Below are 17827 nucleotides of genomic sequence, written 5' to 3'. Positions count from 1 at the left end.
GGAGCTGACACCCAGCAGGCACCAAGAGCCTGGAAAAGGCCAATGAGAATGTAGGGTCAAAAAGAGGGAAGAGAGTGGGAAGAGAGAGCATTTGGGATAAGGAGGATAAGGGGAAACACAGGGATGAAAGCACACAGCAGAGGGGTATGTGAGGGGTGGGACCAGGACAAGCGTAGGGGCAGAAGAAATCTGGCTGCAGAGGAATAGAACTTACAGGTGAAGGGTCTGTGACCTCTAAATACATTTCCTTGCAAAACTTGGGCTTGAACTGAGGACCATCACCTCACTGATCCACTTTGCATAATTAATACTTGCAAAACACACTGGCAAAATGCATGTCACTTCACTTGCCTGTTCTCAGTTCCCACAGAGAATGGCAAGTCTCAGACTTTACGTTAGACACGGAAGCAGCAGAGGTTTGTGATACTGTCATCGATGTGTTGTGTGTTCTGCTTTTTCTCCATGTGGAAACTGATTTTCAGGGGTGCTGAATACTCAAAGATGTATCTAAAGCCACTGAAGATCTTCTTTGGATCATTAAGGTCTGTGTTGTATTCATGACTTCGAAAATTTAAGTGCCAGCCTCTCTGCTTGATCTTCTACAAGCAGCGCACACCTTTAACACTCTGGCCTCAGTTTCCCATCTGTAATATGGGGGTGATACCATCCCTTCGGTTCAGGTGGTCACCGAGAAGTCAAACCCATGGCTCTTTATACAGAATGAAGGCAATGCCATGAAAAAAACTTTTATAAAATTCATAATTCAATGTTCAGCACGAGTTTTGAGTAGTGTGCAGGAAATAGGGACTAGACCACACAGAATAATAAAGACAAAGAACTATTGTATAGATGCTTAGAGGGCGAGTGGGTGGTTGTGTAGCTCAGGACCATATCATGATGCAGTTCAGCAGCCAGGATGTGCAGGCAACTTCAATCCAACATTTCCTAACCTCACTGTGCCTTCCAACATAATGGGCTTTTAATGTAATTTTATCTTGTATTAACTTAGAGATTAAAAAAACACACAGTGCTAACATCCTTCTGAGTTATACATTACAAATGTGGTGAGAATGCCTTCCTGAGCCATGACCTTAAAAAAGACCAGAGGATTTTCTCTTTGAGGCAGAAGGAAGGTGCCAGGGGCAGTGTTTGGGTGTAGCGAGAGGCACGATGAGTGCCCTTCTAGGAATAAACTTCACACCAGTGCCCCCCATCTAGAAATACGTATAGGAAAATCAGAAGATGGCTGTGTAATTAGTACTGAGAATTGGATTCTAAACTGTCAGATCACTGTCCTTAATTTCGTTTACCCCAATAGGACATTTCTTCAGAAAAAGAGGACGCTGTTCCTATTTTTATGGGGATTGTTGAGAAACTGATCTAAACAGTCATATATTGCCAGTGTAAAGCTGGCAAAGGTTGATGACAAATATTTCTGACCATATTACTAACTTCAAGTTTATTAATATTAAAATGGATGAATTTTTGTATTCTTGTCCTTTTCTTTTAAATTCAGTATACAGTTCTGAGTCAGTAACCACTCTCCTTGTCATCCGCTGCCTCCTCCTACTCCGAAGGTTCAGCTTCTCCCAGGTCCTGTTCATGTGTAGTTATCGCTTACACACAATACTCTCTCTTGTCCTTTATTTAACCATTTCCCACTTCTCATCCTTTCTGTTGTCTTCTCCCTTTATTATCATTTAACTATTGATACTTTGCCGAGCACTATCAGCTCATGCATCTTAGCATCAGTGTCCAGTGGCAGTCCACATTTTGGTGGAATTTGGTTGTAACATGAGTAAAAAAAGAACATGAATTTGTGTTGGGCAAATAAGTACAGGTGAGAAAGCACTGCAAGGAGAATCAAGGAAAAAACCACAGGGACTGAGTGAAAGAAGTCAAGGGAAACCAGAAAAGGAAAGCGGGCAGATGTCGTAACATGTGGAAGTTTGAAAGCGAAGGTGAGGTTTTGATGCCAGAAGGGATGGTGAACCTGTAAACAGATTTAAAGAGAAGTCAGAATGCCAGTGGAGGCAGCACAAAGAGTATTTTATTGAGACATTAAATCTAGTGTGAAAAGGAGAAATGGGAAACAGGAAGACCAGAGACAAGCACTCGCATTAAGACTAAGGCAGAAAGCGGCTTAGCTCTGGTAGCTGGAAAGAGTCCTCCTCTTGCTCTTTCCCATTTAGTTCTGCTTCAGGCTTCTCAGCAGCATGGTTTGCCCTGTGATAAACGTAATAAGGTTTGATTACAAAAAAGAGGGAGGGAAAGATCTGAGATCTTGCAAGACATTTGGCAACTGTGGAGTTGACTTTGCAAAGCATCACAGGTATGGAGTACAAAGCAAAGTGTTGCTTTGCTTCGCAGAGGTTTATTGGTTCATACAGATTGTATCTCCTGTGAAATACAACCTGATGCTGGGAATGGATGAGCTTCTGGCCTCGGTCCTGGTGACACATCTGGATGTCACACTTTTGGGCCTCTTCCTACCTAACAGTGCAGGAGGTATAAAAGGAAGAGACCTCTCCTTTTACACCACCTCAACCACCCACCTTAGAGCCCCACAAAGCAAATTCCTGGTCCTTGTCTTGCACCCTGAATGCAGTGGCTTTTCTTCTGCTTGCCCTGGGCAGTCACTGGGAACCAGAGAGTTCAGGGAAGTGACCCCAGAGACTGGCTGTCACCGTAGCAGATAGAAAGAGGTTTCCTTGGTATGTTGTGCACTCACTACGATGAGTAAATAAGGAATGTGTTATGATATTGCATAGGGAATTTGTGTGACACTGATATGAAGCCAGAGGTTACAGGGATATAAAATTCAGATAAGGCTGCAGAATATCTGCAGGTGAAACCTTTCCCTAGGTTGCAGGTTGAGTGCACAATCCTACTTCTGTTACCTTAGTCACTAGCAAAATCAGCTCAATCCATGTAAAACAACCAGGTATGATTCATGCCATCCAATCTTAATCTGAGAAAGGTCAACATACCTGTCAGTTAGTTTGTACTTAAACTGTTTCTGTGACTTGAGAAAAGCCTTGAAGTTTTCTGGTCTTTGAAGTTCTGATTAGCCTATCTAAAAGCTAAGTCAACACAGGTTGCCTCTGTTGGTTTCTTTTATTGGCTGAAGTTCTACTCATATTGATATCTAACACTATCCCCACTGATTACTCACTACTATTCTTAAATTAGCTAATAGTAAATAATACACTCAGACCTCGTGACAGGGTTCAAACTAAATGATACATCGCACCTCCAGCTTTACCCCTAAATGCCTCTCTAAAACCTCCTTGCTGGCCTTGCCTCCTTGGCCCGCAGCACTGCCTGCCCAGGACTCTGCCCCCTCTGCTTCTCCACTTTCTCTGGCAGGAGGTTGATGTATGTCTGTCCCTCTCACACCACCTCCCTTTTGAATCCACTATCTCTCAGCCACATCTCCAAAAAATACCTTCATTTGACTCTGCTGTTATGACTACAGACATCTCCACCGACTCCAGCAAGGGAATTGCTCTGGGAAGGCACAATTCTCCATCTCCCTTTATGCAGGGATTCTCTTTTTGCATGAATTTTCTATATAACCTGCAGTATCGTGCAGAGGGTTCATGCCTCCTTTGGGATCCTTAGTGCTGGTATAATCGCACCTTGCAATAATAGTATGGCTGTGGATTTTGTTCTCTGACACTGCCAGACACTCTGTGACAAGCCTGAACTCCAACTTCTGCAGCTACAGGAACAAATATGGGAAGCAAATATGTCTGAAAGGAGGAGGGATGTTTCCTAACTAGTGGCATGGGAAAGAACCAGCTGATATAAATTAATATTGGGCTGTCGGGCTTTCTACTGATCTGATCCTCTGGCTTCATTCTACATGTTTGCAGTAACTTGAGCTATTCTTCAAGCTGAGGAAAGCTTAGTCAGAGCTCAGTGCAACTCTGAACTAAAGACCCAAACTCATCTGAAGATGCATGGATGATATTAATTGATGTTTAAAATGAATGCCTCTATTTGCAGGAATCTGCAATGCAAACTAGGAGTTTTAGAAAGTAATGCATATTATAATTAGGGCAAGCTTTTAAAGATACTTTGAAGTCCTAAACATTTTTGAAATTCAAATGTGGGATGGAAATAAAGGAATCTACACAATAAAGGGGCACTAAATTATGTCCCCCAAAATTTCACTGTTTTATAGATGTAAATATATGCCATAATTAGTGGTAAGTAACATGAGGAGGATGGTTAAGTTTATTCCTATTCTTATTCAAAACAGCTGCGGCATGAAAAATAATGCTCCTTCTCTTTGTGATACACTGGAACAAACAATTTACCCATGTAATCAGTGTTCAGAAATGGCTTGCGCTTGTGGTCTCCTCCCACCCCCTCCTGAATTTATCCCCATGTGCCTTCAGCCGCCTTAAAAGGTGCAGAGATTCTTTGTGCCCTTCATTCACACACACACAATTGTGGCTACTGCCTTTTTTTTTTCTTTCTTTCTATTTTTACATGTAATTTATGTCGCACAAGCTAGAATCTTGGATTTCCCTCCACACACGCATGCAGACTCGCCAGCTTTGACTGGCAAATGATCTGCAGCTCACAAATGGGATCCGTAACGTGAATGGGTCTCTGGCCGGCATGCAAATGTATGCAAAACAAATTAGATATGGAAGAAAGCAGACATCCATTTTCTTCTGCCCATCACAACCCTCTCGGCACAGGGAGCTCACGTGGTGCTTGCGGAGGACCCCAAATTGATGCAAGGGCGTTAGCGCTTGAGGCTGGATAATGAGTGGCCGAGGCCGAGCAGCTGGGAAGCCAGAGCAGCTCTGCCCGTCCGTCCCCATCCCAACCATGTGGCAGAGCTGGGGACCTGGACGCGGCTCCCGAGCTGCCGCCCAACGCGCCGCCAGACGTGCCAACCACCCAGATGCTCCCGCTGGAAAAAATTGCTTCACAATTTGGAATCTCTGCTCTTTGATCGCTCTTTGGAGAGGAGGAGGGGAGGCACGATGCGGTCATATGAGTAACACACCTCCCTGCCTCAGCAGTTGTTAAAAGCTATATGTTGTTAATAAGTGACCTTAAGTGCTTAATGTTAACTACTGAACGCCAGGGTAAATTGCTCTGGCCCTCCCCAAATCCCACTGTTTCCAGTAGGTGCTGTTTTCCTTCTACTCAGCAGGAAGGATTTAGACTCTTCTCAGCAATTTTTGCTGGAGTTGCTTTTTTGTTAGCCAAAGCTCTTATAATTACACAGCGCTCTACCCTCTGCCCCCCACCTTTAACACAGAGCCTGAGAGCTCTTCTGAAATGAATGTGAAGAATATTTATTTCTTTTAATTTTTACCCTTAATTTTAGTTGCAGCCAGCTCTGTTTTTTGGTGCTTGCTCCGACACACTGGCAGAGGCTGCTCCATGTGGCACGTCAAACACTTGGTGCTCTTAATATGTATTGTTTTCAGTGCTACCCATTGACAAGCTGTGCTTTATTAATGAATTAATCATGCTTTTACACAATCGCTGTAGATAGGGTGCCAGAAAGCTGAGTGCCTCTCCTGCCTCCAGATGCATTCAGCTAATATAAATCTCAGCTCTTAGAAATAAATCAGAGTTTTACTCTTAAAAGTAAAAAAAAAACCCAAACCATTTGTGGTTTTAAGTTGTTGGTGTTTTTTCTTAAATTGTCTTGATCTTGTATTTTAAAATTCAGTGAGTAAATAGACTCCTGTTCATCACGTGATCGTACCATGGTATTTGAAATGCCATAATCAGGCCAATATATTTGAAATTACCAGTCAAAAGTTTATTTTTCTGTATATTCCACAACAGTGCTCACCAACCCTAATTCCTAGAGCCGTTGGTCAGAGCATAGTTGCACAAGAAGCTGTACAGAAGGGAAGACTGGTTTACAGGCCAGGAAGACGCAATCTGAGTCTGGAATGCGAGAGACACAGCACCAAGGAAATAATGAGACAAAGCTGGTTGCAGCATGAGCTGCCGCAAGCACAGTGGTCCAGGAGCTTGACTGTTGTCATGATTTTCACAGGGATCTGCGATTCTGTGATCACTGAAAAAGGAAATAATAAGAAGAGGGTCGATTGAGGTTAAGAAGATAGTTTCTTATATTTGAATTTTGCTATTATTATGTTTATCTAGTCTTGCCTTTTCTGTGATATAGGCAGTGAACCTCACTAAGTAACGTCTGCCTCCGGACAATAAGCCTACTTGAACTAGAGCATCCCTGGTAGCTTGGTTAAGAAAATCCTGCAGTAATGGTGATTCCACCACATCTGAAAATTATGCCAGCACTACATTGCCATCAGGCTTACCAGCCTCTGCCTTGTTTCTCATTTAGCTTTTGCGTAGCTGTAGCTTTCTGTCTTTTAATGTCCTTTTCTGCAAGATTTAATCTATCAGAAGACTCTTTCCCATGTAGCAACTTGTAGGCTATGACAAAGTCGTGGAAAAACTTCCCTTGGAAAAAGTAAGTAGATGGAGTTTCGTTAGTCATTCACTACAAAGGATGTTTTCCAGACCTGAAATCATTCTTGTAATTCTTTTCTGAACCCTCTCCAATTTTCCAACATCCTCTCTAAAATGTGGACACAAAAACTGGAATCAATATTGCAGTAAGGAGCCTGCTAAAACTGAACACTGGGGTAGCCCTTCACCTCACTGGGGTATGGATCACATTCCTGCTCAAAGCTGCATCTACAAGTCCCACAGCCACAGCAGTGCCCATTTGCAGCGCCCATTTTTAGCACAGCCTTTTGCTTGGTTGGTTCAAGTAGTCTCATAACCTTTTGGGGTTTAAAAAAAATCCCCTTAATTTTAATTGTGACCTGCTTTCGTCAGCTCTAGAAATACAATTTTGCTTTCAGTGGTGTGTGTTTTGATGAACTCCTTACTATATAAGTTCTAACAATATAAAGTCCCTCACCATAATTTTTTAACCAAAGTTTTGTATTTTACCAGAAGTTATAGTCTTTCCTTCTTCTCTGAAGGCATTCAGCATGGACCAAAGCTTTCAACACCTGACTCAGAGTATTTCCTTGCTGTGACAACCCCCTGTCCATAGTGCTCATGTACTCGGCTTCTAGGGAAAAAATGGGAACCCAGACTGAGGGGCAAGATCTGGTTTAGCATGAGAGAACAGACAAAGTCCTTTCAGTGTTAAGAGAGGCTTTGGTGAAGCCTTCATTTAAGAGTATTTGCCATTGCCAAATCTTATTATTTTTATGTTAGTGTTACACTTTTTGCAAGAGTCTTAAAGCATCAACCCTCTGCAGTTTGTAGTTAATCGAACATGAAAACTGTTGTTTAAAAGGAAAACTGTCTTTCCTTGAAAACACCTTTTATTGTATGCTAGACTAAAAAAAAAAGCACAAATAAAGCAAACAAAGAGAATTGACACCTATATTATCATTATGGGAGTTTTTCAACAAAGTCGTGATCGCATAAGAGTAAATCGTGACATTTGAGTGATAATTTCAAGCATTCTTCATTCAGCTATCAGGACCCCAGCCGGTATTTCTTGTGTACACAGGACTCCCGGTGATTTCAGCAAGAGCTGGAAGGGCTGTGGGAGTGAGCAACAGGGTGCCATATGGCCACATGTGTTACTTCTCCAGGTTAACTGTCAGCATGGAGAGACAACCGTTAGTTTTGGGGTTTTTTTCAGTGGGCTTCAGAATCAGAAGGCAACAGATAAAACCTTACTCTTACTTTTAACTCTATAAACCGTTGTTGTTGCAGCTTGAAATGTAAGGTCTATGTGCTTGACCCTTTTGACAACATCAAATTGTGGGGAGCGTTTTAGTTATGATTTCTCAAATATTTTGCCCGTAAATGAAGGGGAAAAAAAAGAAAATGCTTTGATAGTAAAACTGTGATTGTGATAGCAGGAATAACCACTTTTTAAGTTATTGCTATTATTGTTGGTGGTGGTTTTGTTTTATCAGGAACCCCTATTCTTCAGAAATTCTGGTGGAACAGCTGTGGCCTGGCCGATGGCTGCTACAGTTTGTCATGTTTAGCTCTTTGTCATGTTTCGATTGCAAACCAGCTGTGATGGCAAATTGTTTATTTACCATTAGCTCAGCACAATTTCTTACAGCTCGCTGTGAACGTACATTAAACATTAACTGCTGACCTCATGCAAAACGTGTGCAAGAAACAAGGTGTAACAGCGATAGGATTTCTTTCTGTTATGCAAAATACGTGACTATAGGGCTGTTTGTGTTACTGTGTGTAAACCTCAGGAGACTTCTCCGCTGATTAATTTACCAAAGCCAGCCTGGAGTAATCTTAGACCTGTGTCTTCTCCGTACCACAAACTAGCTCAGTATGTGCTATTATCAGCATATTGCCTCAGAATGTTGTACCACAAATAAGGGCCGAAGACGCCAAGTAGAGCTAATGAGTTGTTGCCTAGTTAAAAATTAAATAGCAGTTACAAATGACCTGAACTGTAGTGAAGGCGGGGTTATAAATGTTCCACACTAACTAGTAAATAAACATACCTGTAAACTGGGTTTTTAAAAAGTCTCAAGGTAGACGTGAAAGTATCTTTCAAAATGTTTGTGTTACATTTTTATATTGGCAATAGAAACAAGCAGAGCTGGACTTGCAAGTGAAACAGCTGTGGAAGTGCATTTCTCTGCTAAAATGCTTGTCTCAGAGTACGTTAAAAATTCAGAGGATTCTTTGGTGTTCCGCTGCAGTAGCTGATCAGCTGTTTCCACATAAAAAGAAAGCCCTGCCCACTCTCTCCTTGGGCACTGAAGAAGTCAGCAGAGCTAATGCCTGAATCAACAAATCCAGCTGTGGGTATCCCCAGACTGCCCGTGTCCCTGTTAGTGCTCTTTGAAGTCGAGAGCTTTTGAGAATGGATTCATGATGACAAAGGGCACAGCGGCAGAACAGCTTCAGCGCTGCTGCAGCCCGGGAGGCCGGATTCAGCGTGTGACCTGTGCTGTTGCTTTGTAGCCAAATTAGTCGTGCTGTGCACAGGACGTGGATTGGGATGTAAATAATTAAAGGTAGCGCTGTTCCTCGCTTGATCCTGCAAGTCTCCATCTCTGTTGCGAGGTATCAAAGGCAGCTGGATAGTTATTCAGGCTGCAGAGCAATACTGAAAGAAATCAAATACTTCCAGTAATATTTTATCGGAGTGATAGGCATGGCTTGATGCACACACAGCTCACGTGGAGCCTGTGAGTTGCGTCATACAACTCCATAAATTTACGTCATGTGGCTTGACAGAGTCTTATCAGAGATCAATTCCCTGTTGCGCAGCTGTCTCCCTTCGCCGTGAGGATTTTGTTGCTTTGAGAAAAGTAGAAAGTGAAGTACAGCCCCTCAGGAGCGGGATGGCTGGTTCTGGAGCCGAGCTCCTCGTGGGGGATCATTCCCTTTGCTCCAGGGAATTAATCAGCTGCCTGGCAGAGAAATACTGGGTTGTCTTCTGTTGTTTAAAGTTTGAAGAAATTGCCGCTTCCCTGAGGTTTTTACTGCAACAATTAGGCAGGTACTTTCCTGACAGACTGTAACTGTTGTCACCATAAAACTCCCCCCTCTCACTCTTATTTCTGAAAAGAACTGTGCACTAATTACAGCTTATGCTACTGACATTGCCAAATGAAAAACCCAATCTTCAACATCTATTACCCTTTCCCAACAGGCTGACTTAAACTGCAACATTCAAGATGATACGGGAGCGTTTTATGGAGTCACTAGTCAGTACGAGAGCTCAGAAAACATGACAATCACCTGCTCCACCAAAGTCTGCTCATTTGGAAAGCAAGTAGTAGAAAAAGTAGAGGTAGGTGTTGTGATGGGACGATTCTCTGGTTCCCTTTCATTTTAATTAGGCTTTTCTTTCTTGTTATTGTGCTCTTACCCGTCTTTTCCTTCCTTACTCTGCCTTCCTTCCTTACTCTTCCTGGAAGAGTATTTTCCTTCCCAGCAGTGTTTAGGTTCATTTTCAATTACCGTGTGAATGATTACACTACAGCTAAGTAAAATCCTGGTTACCTCGTGCTTTGGAGACCCTCCTCCCTGTGTCACCTTCGGTGCAGAACCTGCAGCTGACATCAGTGCCACCTCCTCCCATCAGCTGGCAGAAAAGACCTGTAGCCAAAATGCTTTTGGTCCCATTTCCAAACACTTGGCCAGTCACGTAACCTGTTTGGAACCGTACCACAGTGACAAGCTACCCTCGATCATCTAGATTTTTTTAAACGTTTTAAAGCCTTCTTATACTTAAATATGTTTCCTGTGCATGGTGACCATGAAGAACTGTTCCATCATCTCTTATTCCAAAGCCAAAAAACCCCACAAGCCACTGAGTACCTGATGTGAGCAGTTGGTGGCTGGGCAATGGGAGTCCAGGAGGCACAGCCCTCCCCTCCTTCAGTGCCTCGTGAGGCCCCGCAACCTAAATCGGTCTGGTTTCCTTCCACCCGTAGTCTTGTATCTTCCTTAATTCATAAATTGCCTATTAATTCACTCAATAATATAGCTGTGTTTGTATGTGCACATTTATGCATAAACATATAAGCTTATTTTTACTGCTTCCTTTGCAGACAGTTGCCTCAAAACTACTGTAAAAATCATCTTACCACAAAGTTTTCTGCTCAGTTCATTTTTTCTTCAGCTTACCTTGTGTAACCCTCATCTGTTCAGGTTTTTTAATTCACAGGTTAGAGAGCAAGCAGTGATATTATAACTTTTTAATAATTAAGGGTCCTTGAATTTTTAGCAAGGCACTGCTTAGCGCGGGCAAGGACTTAGTAAATAGGTGTGTGTGTCTGAGAGCCACATTCTCTTTTTTCTGGCTATCCAAAGAAATTTAAAAAATCAAGTATTCACTTTTTTGCTATTTCTGAATAATCTTATTTAAATACTTTTTTTTTAGACTGAATATGCAAGGTTTGAGAATGGCCGATTCGTGTACAGAATAAACCGCTCTCCAATGTGTGAATATATGATCAACTTCATACACAAGCTGAAGCATTTACCAGAGAAATACATGATGAACAGCGTGTTGGAAAATTTTACAATTTTATTGGTATGGACTCACGTTATATTTTTCCATTTCTAAAATACTCTCAGGCTTTGTGTGGCTTGCTTAACTTGTAATATTTAGAACCAGTTTCCGAATCCCTTAGTCATGTTGCTTACTAAACAAATCAGCCCATTGACTTCAGAGTAATCCTCTTGGAATTGTGCACTGTAGACACGGAGGATGAAAAGGCAAAACTGGCTGAGAACATGAACAAACATCTTTGTTACTTCCCAAAAAGTCAGCTTACTTCTCTCTTTTTTTCATGCAAGTCTCTATTTGGTGTTTGTAGAGAGCCTGAGGCAGTAACTTTGAACCATCCCATTCATCTGCTGTGTTCTTAGTGAGATGCCAGTTATAATACTGCAAATGTCAGTGGTGTTAATTAGTTCTTGGGCTGGGAAAGCATGCAGTAATGGTACACCCAACAGGTGAGCTCAAGCATGAAGAATGGTCCACATAGTGGCTTTTCAGCCAGTTTCAGCCAGCTGACCAGCTTGCTCTCGCTCTGGCTTTGTGGTTCCACCGCGGCCAAGCGCCGCTGCTGCCGTAGGATTCAGGCAGGAGCAGGGGCTGGCGGCACGGAGCCAAGGCAGGGATGTGAGCGCAGAGCCACGTACAACTGCCTTTTGGCAAGCAAACACAAGGTGACAAGGCTGTGCTGGCCACCCTTTGCTGAAGTTTGGCTTGGGTTGAGGAAGGCCAAGCCAAGGCCATGGGGTGGCGGCTCATGGTCCAGCAGCCAGAGTGGGATGAGTGTCAGTGCGCTCCTTGGGGGGCTGCAGCCCCAGAGCACAGCGGGTGAGCGCAGTCATGGAGCGCACAGTAAAGCACCAGAGAAAAAGCGAGAGGAGACACGTTTCAAATGGTCACATCTAGACATGGTCTAAATTAAGCCAGTCACGTCTTGTTTTGGCCATGGTGTTTCCAAGTTTGTAATTTACTGTCTACCTCTTCCTTCCCCTCCAACAGGTTGTAACAAACAGGGATACACAAGAAACCCTGCTCTGCATGGCGTGTGTATTCGAAGTGTCGAACAGCGAACATGGAGCACAGCATCACATCTACAGGCTTGTAAAGGACTGAGCAGTTATTTATATATACACTTCATTTCACTTCTTTATCAAAACACAGACTGTAAACCTCAACACTAAGTGGCAGTGCCTCTGGCCCACCTTTCACCCACATTTTTCTAAATCCTGTTTTAGTGAAGTCATTTTTAATGTGTTCATATATAATTGTAGCTGTGAAATTCTGGTACAGTTGTAAAAATTATTTCTAAAACTAAGTGTTCTTCAAATTTGTAAACCACAGTTCTTTGGGAAGACTGTATTTAAGAACTTAACGCCTCTGTCTGTGGAGGCCTATTTTTAATTCTGATAGAAAAATGTATGACAGAGCATTTGCCATGGGGAAAAACTGACAGCTTTTATAAGAATTTATTTTGGGTTTTTTTCCAACATGAAATACTTGTTTTACGATGCAAGTGAAATCGAAATGAATCTTTAGCTGTAACTGTAAATGAGTACACAAAGTTAATAATCTTTATAGAATTATCTTTGTAACTAATTAGGGTGGAAGATATGGACGAATGTAATTCACTAAATTATTTTTTAAAATGAAACATTTTTCTGTTTGAAACCAAATGAAAAATATAGCCTTAAGAAATGCCTGATAGAAACACACAGGTCCTAAAATTAGGCAAATTTTGTATTTTTTTCTCAATGCTAAAACTAATCTTCTAATCCATTAAACTTTCAAACAGGTATTGCAGAGAAAGAAAACATCATCCCTTATCCCTAACATATCTAGTGTATTTTAAAAGAGTATAAAGTTGTATTGTACTAATATGAAAATTTGATTATTTAATGAAAAAGATGGCTCATTTTGCAATAAGTAGGTAAATACTGAAGATTTAGACTCGCATTATATGTAGTCTTGTGTGTGCAGTTATATTTTATATGCACAACTATGTTTTCTAATAAGTTGAGCAAAAAACTCGCAACTCTGAACTTAACAGATGAATGGAAACAACTGACGTGAGTAATTCATAAACCGAAAGTAAAACACTAATGTGTTTGAAAGAAGAGTATGTACGCTGCTTAAAGGATCAACAGCTTTAATATCTATGAGACGCTAGAAAATCACAACCAACATCAGGCAAAGATTGGAAACTGGAGATTTTTTTTGTTTTCTCCTTCTTTATCATGGTGCTCTTACACCTCTCGCAGCTGTCTCTCCAGTTCCGGCTGGCAAGGACCGTATCTGACACAAACACGTAGGTACCACGTGGGGTCTGATGTCCTGTTGCATCCAGATGTGGTAGCATTCATCCTTCTGCTATATTCAGGGAAGACTCCAGAAAGTAAAGCACAGCTGGAGACATTTTAATACTGTAAGGATTCGAACCGTGGATGTGGGTGTGAGTGATTGTCCGAGGTACGCACATGTGAGAGGAGCAGTCTCATTCCTCCTGGCTTCACCAGCGAGCGTTGCTCCGTTTCTTTTCCTCCTGCCAGCGCTGCCCCGCAGTTGCCCAAGCAGCTGTTGCTGGAGCAGGTGCTGGGCCAGCCGCGGGTGCTCACACAGAACATTTGTCTGCAAGGCTGCCCGGCCAAGCACAAGCCACCTTAAAGATCAGTCATGAGCTATCGGCAAAGAGCGTTCTTGGGAAGGTCTTTTGCAGTCCTGAATCAAAGCAGCTAACTTTTAGCAGGTTGCTCCTCCCTGCCCTTTACCGATACATGCCCATGCACCATTTAAGTGTAGAATTTACTCCCAAGCACAGTGTTATAGTCTTTGAGAAAAAGTCAGTCTTAATTTTTGCATTTTATATTCCTCATAGTACTCTCTGTTAAAATTGCCCGTTGTTGAATTACCTAGCTGAGGTGGCGGGTTGCTGTGCGTCTGTGTCAGAGCAGGTTCATGCTCAACACTGGGGAGGACTCAGCTTAGAGGACAGACAAACATCACCGAGGGCAAGGGCGACTGCTTAAATTCCTTCGCCTGCCCCGCTCTAACTCGAGGAGGTGGATGGTTGTGTGATGTCTAGCTGTTACCTGCTTGTGGATATTAGGGCTGATGATCTTTCGGTTTATATTCCATGAACTGAACAGAGAAATATGTCCATGGTAAGGTCTCTTCTAACACTCATTTCTAACACTAACAGTCACATCAGGAAAAGCACTGCATTGTAACAGCCTAACGGTAGCCCTTTATTCTAAGCACTTGGTGTTACAAGTCAAACACGACTTTTTTTGTTTTCTTTTGTTCTAAAGTTGTCTTTTACTTAGGGTTTGAATTGTGGTTTTGGTGATTTTTTGTTTCTTTTTAATAACAAGCAAACTCTTTGAGGCATATAAAGTATGTAAATCAAATTGCAAAACCAGGTACAGTTTTTGTAATAGAATCTGGCACACTACATATGCCATAACTATAGGGTATAAAAAGTCACAATGTTTATTGGTGTTCACATATGTAATATTATGGAAACTACTTCCATTGTCTTTTCTTTATGCTTCTGTAAATGATCCATACCCTGTACATGTTAATTCTTAAAAGCCTTAATCCTTCAACTGTTCGGTGTGGGGTGTGTAGTCCAACAGGCTGCCTGTAAACTGTGAGCTCTTTTGTAAGCTGGAAGTACTTATCCTGTTACTGTTACTTTTTGTAGGAACCTTTTAATTGAGAACTGCCAAAGCATTACAATATGCAGTGCCTTAGCATTATATTAGAAGTACCTTTAGCCTCTTCACATAAATTTTATATATTGTTTTATTAATTGGTTCCATTTTTAAAAATATCTGTATTTTTTCCCACAGAAAAGCTCTTTGACTGCTTGGTCTAAACCAACCTTCTGTACCAGTCAGTCCCGTTACTACGCAGTTTAATGTCTATACCAAAAGGAAAGGTTACAGATCCTTAGTTCTCCGTGAAAAGTGAACTGTATGACTAAATGCTGCCTTTTTAAATTTCATGACCAAATAATTAATTGTGACTCTTCTGCACTCTAGCATGAAAGTGCCTTTGGTTTGAAATTCCAGCTTAGAAAAGTGCTGCCATAATAATGACAATTTGTAGAGAGACCAAAAATATTTAGTTATCACCGTAATGCCTTTGGTTTATTGGAATAAGTTGAATCTACAGGCCTCCATTCACAGCAGAGCACCATTTATAGCAATGTAATTGCTGTAGAATAATCTACTGTTTGCCATTTCTGACAGCATCGCAAACCAGCATAAAAATGACAATTATTCACATTTCTATTCTCTTCATCCAGTCGTGCACTTGCATAACGAGAGATCCATATAATGCAGATTTTCAGACGGTGGGCAAACGTGACTTCATTGTTCTCCTCTAATAGTATTTCAGTATCCGTGAAGATTTTTTGTTTAGACAGAAGATTTTTCTGTACAAAGTTGTGCATGCTGAAAGTCAGATGCATAAAACAAGAGGAAAATGGAGAACAGCCAATAGGTAGGGTAAACGCAACTGTGTGTTTTTAAGCATTGAAATGCTGAATGTGAGCACTGGGGATGAAGGTGCCGTTCGGGAAACTCTGGCCAGCACGATTCAAAACACAGAGTTGTTTTGGTTTGGGTTTTTGTCTCCCATATGATTCCTTGGAGAGCTCCTCTCAAAAAATGTGTCTGTATTTGATACCTTCAGTGACCGGGGGCCACACTGTACACTGCAAGTAAAACTGATGGCAAGAGGAGCAAGATTTTAAGAAAACAACATTAGGAAGAACAAATATCAGCAAAACCAAAAGCTGTCAGAGGGATTATTTAGTAATGAATACAATTTAAACTTGATTTTTAAAGTATTTGATGAAAACTAAGATTAACTTTTTATATATATAAATATTGTGACACTGTGTGGTAAATATTGTGATAATTCAAATTCCCTCTCTCTAAAATACTATTTTTATTATTCCTTCAAGGTCTAAATCTCACTTACCTCTATAATCCTGTTCGACTCAATGAGACTGAGGTAGGGCAAAGACACTTTAGCCCCACAAATAGAGCATATATTTTCAGTTATTACCAAAATATTACCAAACATTTCAGCTGTACTGGTCAATATTTGTGATAAACTACACTTCTGTCTCACTAAAATACTAAAATAAGCATAACGGTACCATTCGGGGCTGTTAAAAATTACTACTAACAAACGTAATTTTACTTACTTGAATTCCAGAATTACTCTATGTAGGTACTGCACCACTATTTTGAAGGAATTGCAGATATAATGCCTGTTTCTCATTCTTCCCTTTCTGCCGCAGCTACAGCTCATTAAGTTTGGCGGTAGCTTCTTCCGTTAAAACCTCCACGGTATAGGCTATTTGAAATAATGAAGGGTGTACATTGATGTTGAATGTAAGTAACTGGCCAGTTCAAGGCAGATACAACATTTGACGTACTAATCCATATCTATTTATCTTTCCACTGCAAGTCCCAGGGCATACTTGCTTTCTGAAGCAGGTCCCCTTATAGTTTTCCTGGATCACTCACTCACTCATATTGAGAAACCTTTTGTCTGCCCTTTACTTGCCCCATACGGATACACATACACATGTGTACAATAGAGCCCAGTTTTGTAATTCTCTCAGGATGATCTCTTTTCCCCCTCTTATCTTTCATAAGGAGATGTTTAGCCCCCTAAAACAAAGATAGAGGCTGGATACGTCAAAGTACAAAGATCCCCTTTGGAGATCTTTCTTCATCGTTTAAATTTTCAGGTCATTCTTGGTGAGATCATGTAATTAGTTTTAGTGTGTAAATTAAATCTTAAATGCACTCAGTTGACTAAAAGGAGATGGATCCCTGTTACCTCCTTCTAGAATACATGTTTATGTTTTCTTTTGTTTTATGGGCCTCTGATTCAGGCTCACGACTGCAGACAAAAAATACAATATGTGCCTGAAAAAAATAAAAAAAAAGACAAAAGAATTTTATAACATTGAAAACCTGAATAGCCTTTAATTCTTCAGTACATTTTATGTAAAACTGGTTGGGGTTTTGTTTTGTTTTGGGGTTTTTTTGCCATGTGCATTTGTTCACATTTGTAAATGACTTAATGGAATTCTCACTTTATGTTTATTTGTGTAATGTGTATAAAATGGGTTTGTGACTTAAGCATATTCATATATGGTCAGTGGTTACTTTAATATTGTACTGCTGCTGGTAACTTTTGATGTAGAACTTGCCTTTTGATGATTAAGTACCTCTGGGTTAGACAGGGAGGGAAGGCTCTTGGAAAAAAGTGAATGTTCTCCAATGTTTTCTTAACATATTTGCAGAAGCTTTCAAAAGGAGTTTCAGTCAAACCTCTTGGCAGTACAGTATTCTTGTATTTGTTATTGTCTGTGTGTAGGTACTGGTACCTTTTTTTGTTTAAAATGTTTTAAGTGTTGGCTTTAAAGTGAATTTATCTTTAGTATGATAGTAATATGAAAATTATAGGTTTTGTGTGCAGAGAATTTTTTTATAAAGTGCTTTGTAAAAAAAAAAAATGTATTCTAGCTTTCGCGGTACATATGTGTGATAACTTTAATATCCATGACAGTTAAGTGCAATTATTTCATCACTCTAAAAATGCTATTTTTGTGTCGGTTACTGCAGGTGTTTTCATGTCTTTGCAAAGTGACACATTTTGATGCCTTCTTGATAAAGTGGTAGAATTTTTGTAGCTTTCTAGAAACTTTGTATTCATACAGTATCGATTGAAAATAAAGAAAATGAAAGTGGGTTGTGCATTTATCTG

The 17827-nt window shown here is 40.9% G+C and overlaps 1 protein-coding gene across 8 annotated transcripts in view; it reads left to right on the top strand.

Annotated features, from left to right (window-relative positions):
- The window catches only part of TEAD1 (TEA domain transcription factor 1), a 160935-nt gene extending 143124 nt beyond the window's left edge, over window positions 1–17811 (top strand). For all 8 annotated transcript variants that reach the window (XM_065839597.2, XM_065839600.2, XM_065839602.2 and 5 more), the window contains 3 exons: window positions 9680–9820; window positions 10916–11068; window positions 12035–17811. In XM_065839597.2, coding sequence (XP_065695669.1) covers window positions 9680–9820; window positions 10916–11068; window positions 12035–12148 — 408 coding nt within the window. In that variant the 3' untranslated portion in view covers window positions 12149–17811. The remainder of the gene's footprint in view (window positions 1–9679; window positions 9821–10915; window positions 11069–12034) is intronic.
- Window positions 17812–17827: the final 16 nt, after the last annotated feature.

This window comes from Patagioenas fasciata, chromosome 5 (genome assembly GCF_037038585.1).
Source record: "Patagioenas fasciata isolate bPatFas1 chromosome 5, bPatFas1.hap1, whole genome shotgun sequence".
Classification (NCBI taxonomy): Eukaryota; Metazoa; Chordata; class Aves; order Columbiformes; family Columbidae; genus Patagioenas; species Patagioenas fasciata.
This window is presented reverse-complemented; position numbering and strand designations above follow the sequence as displayed.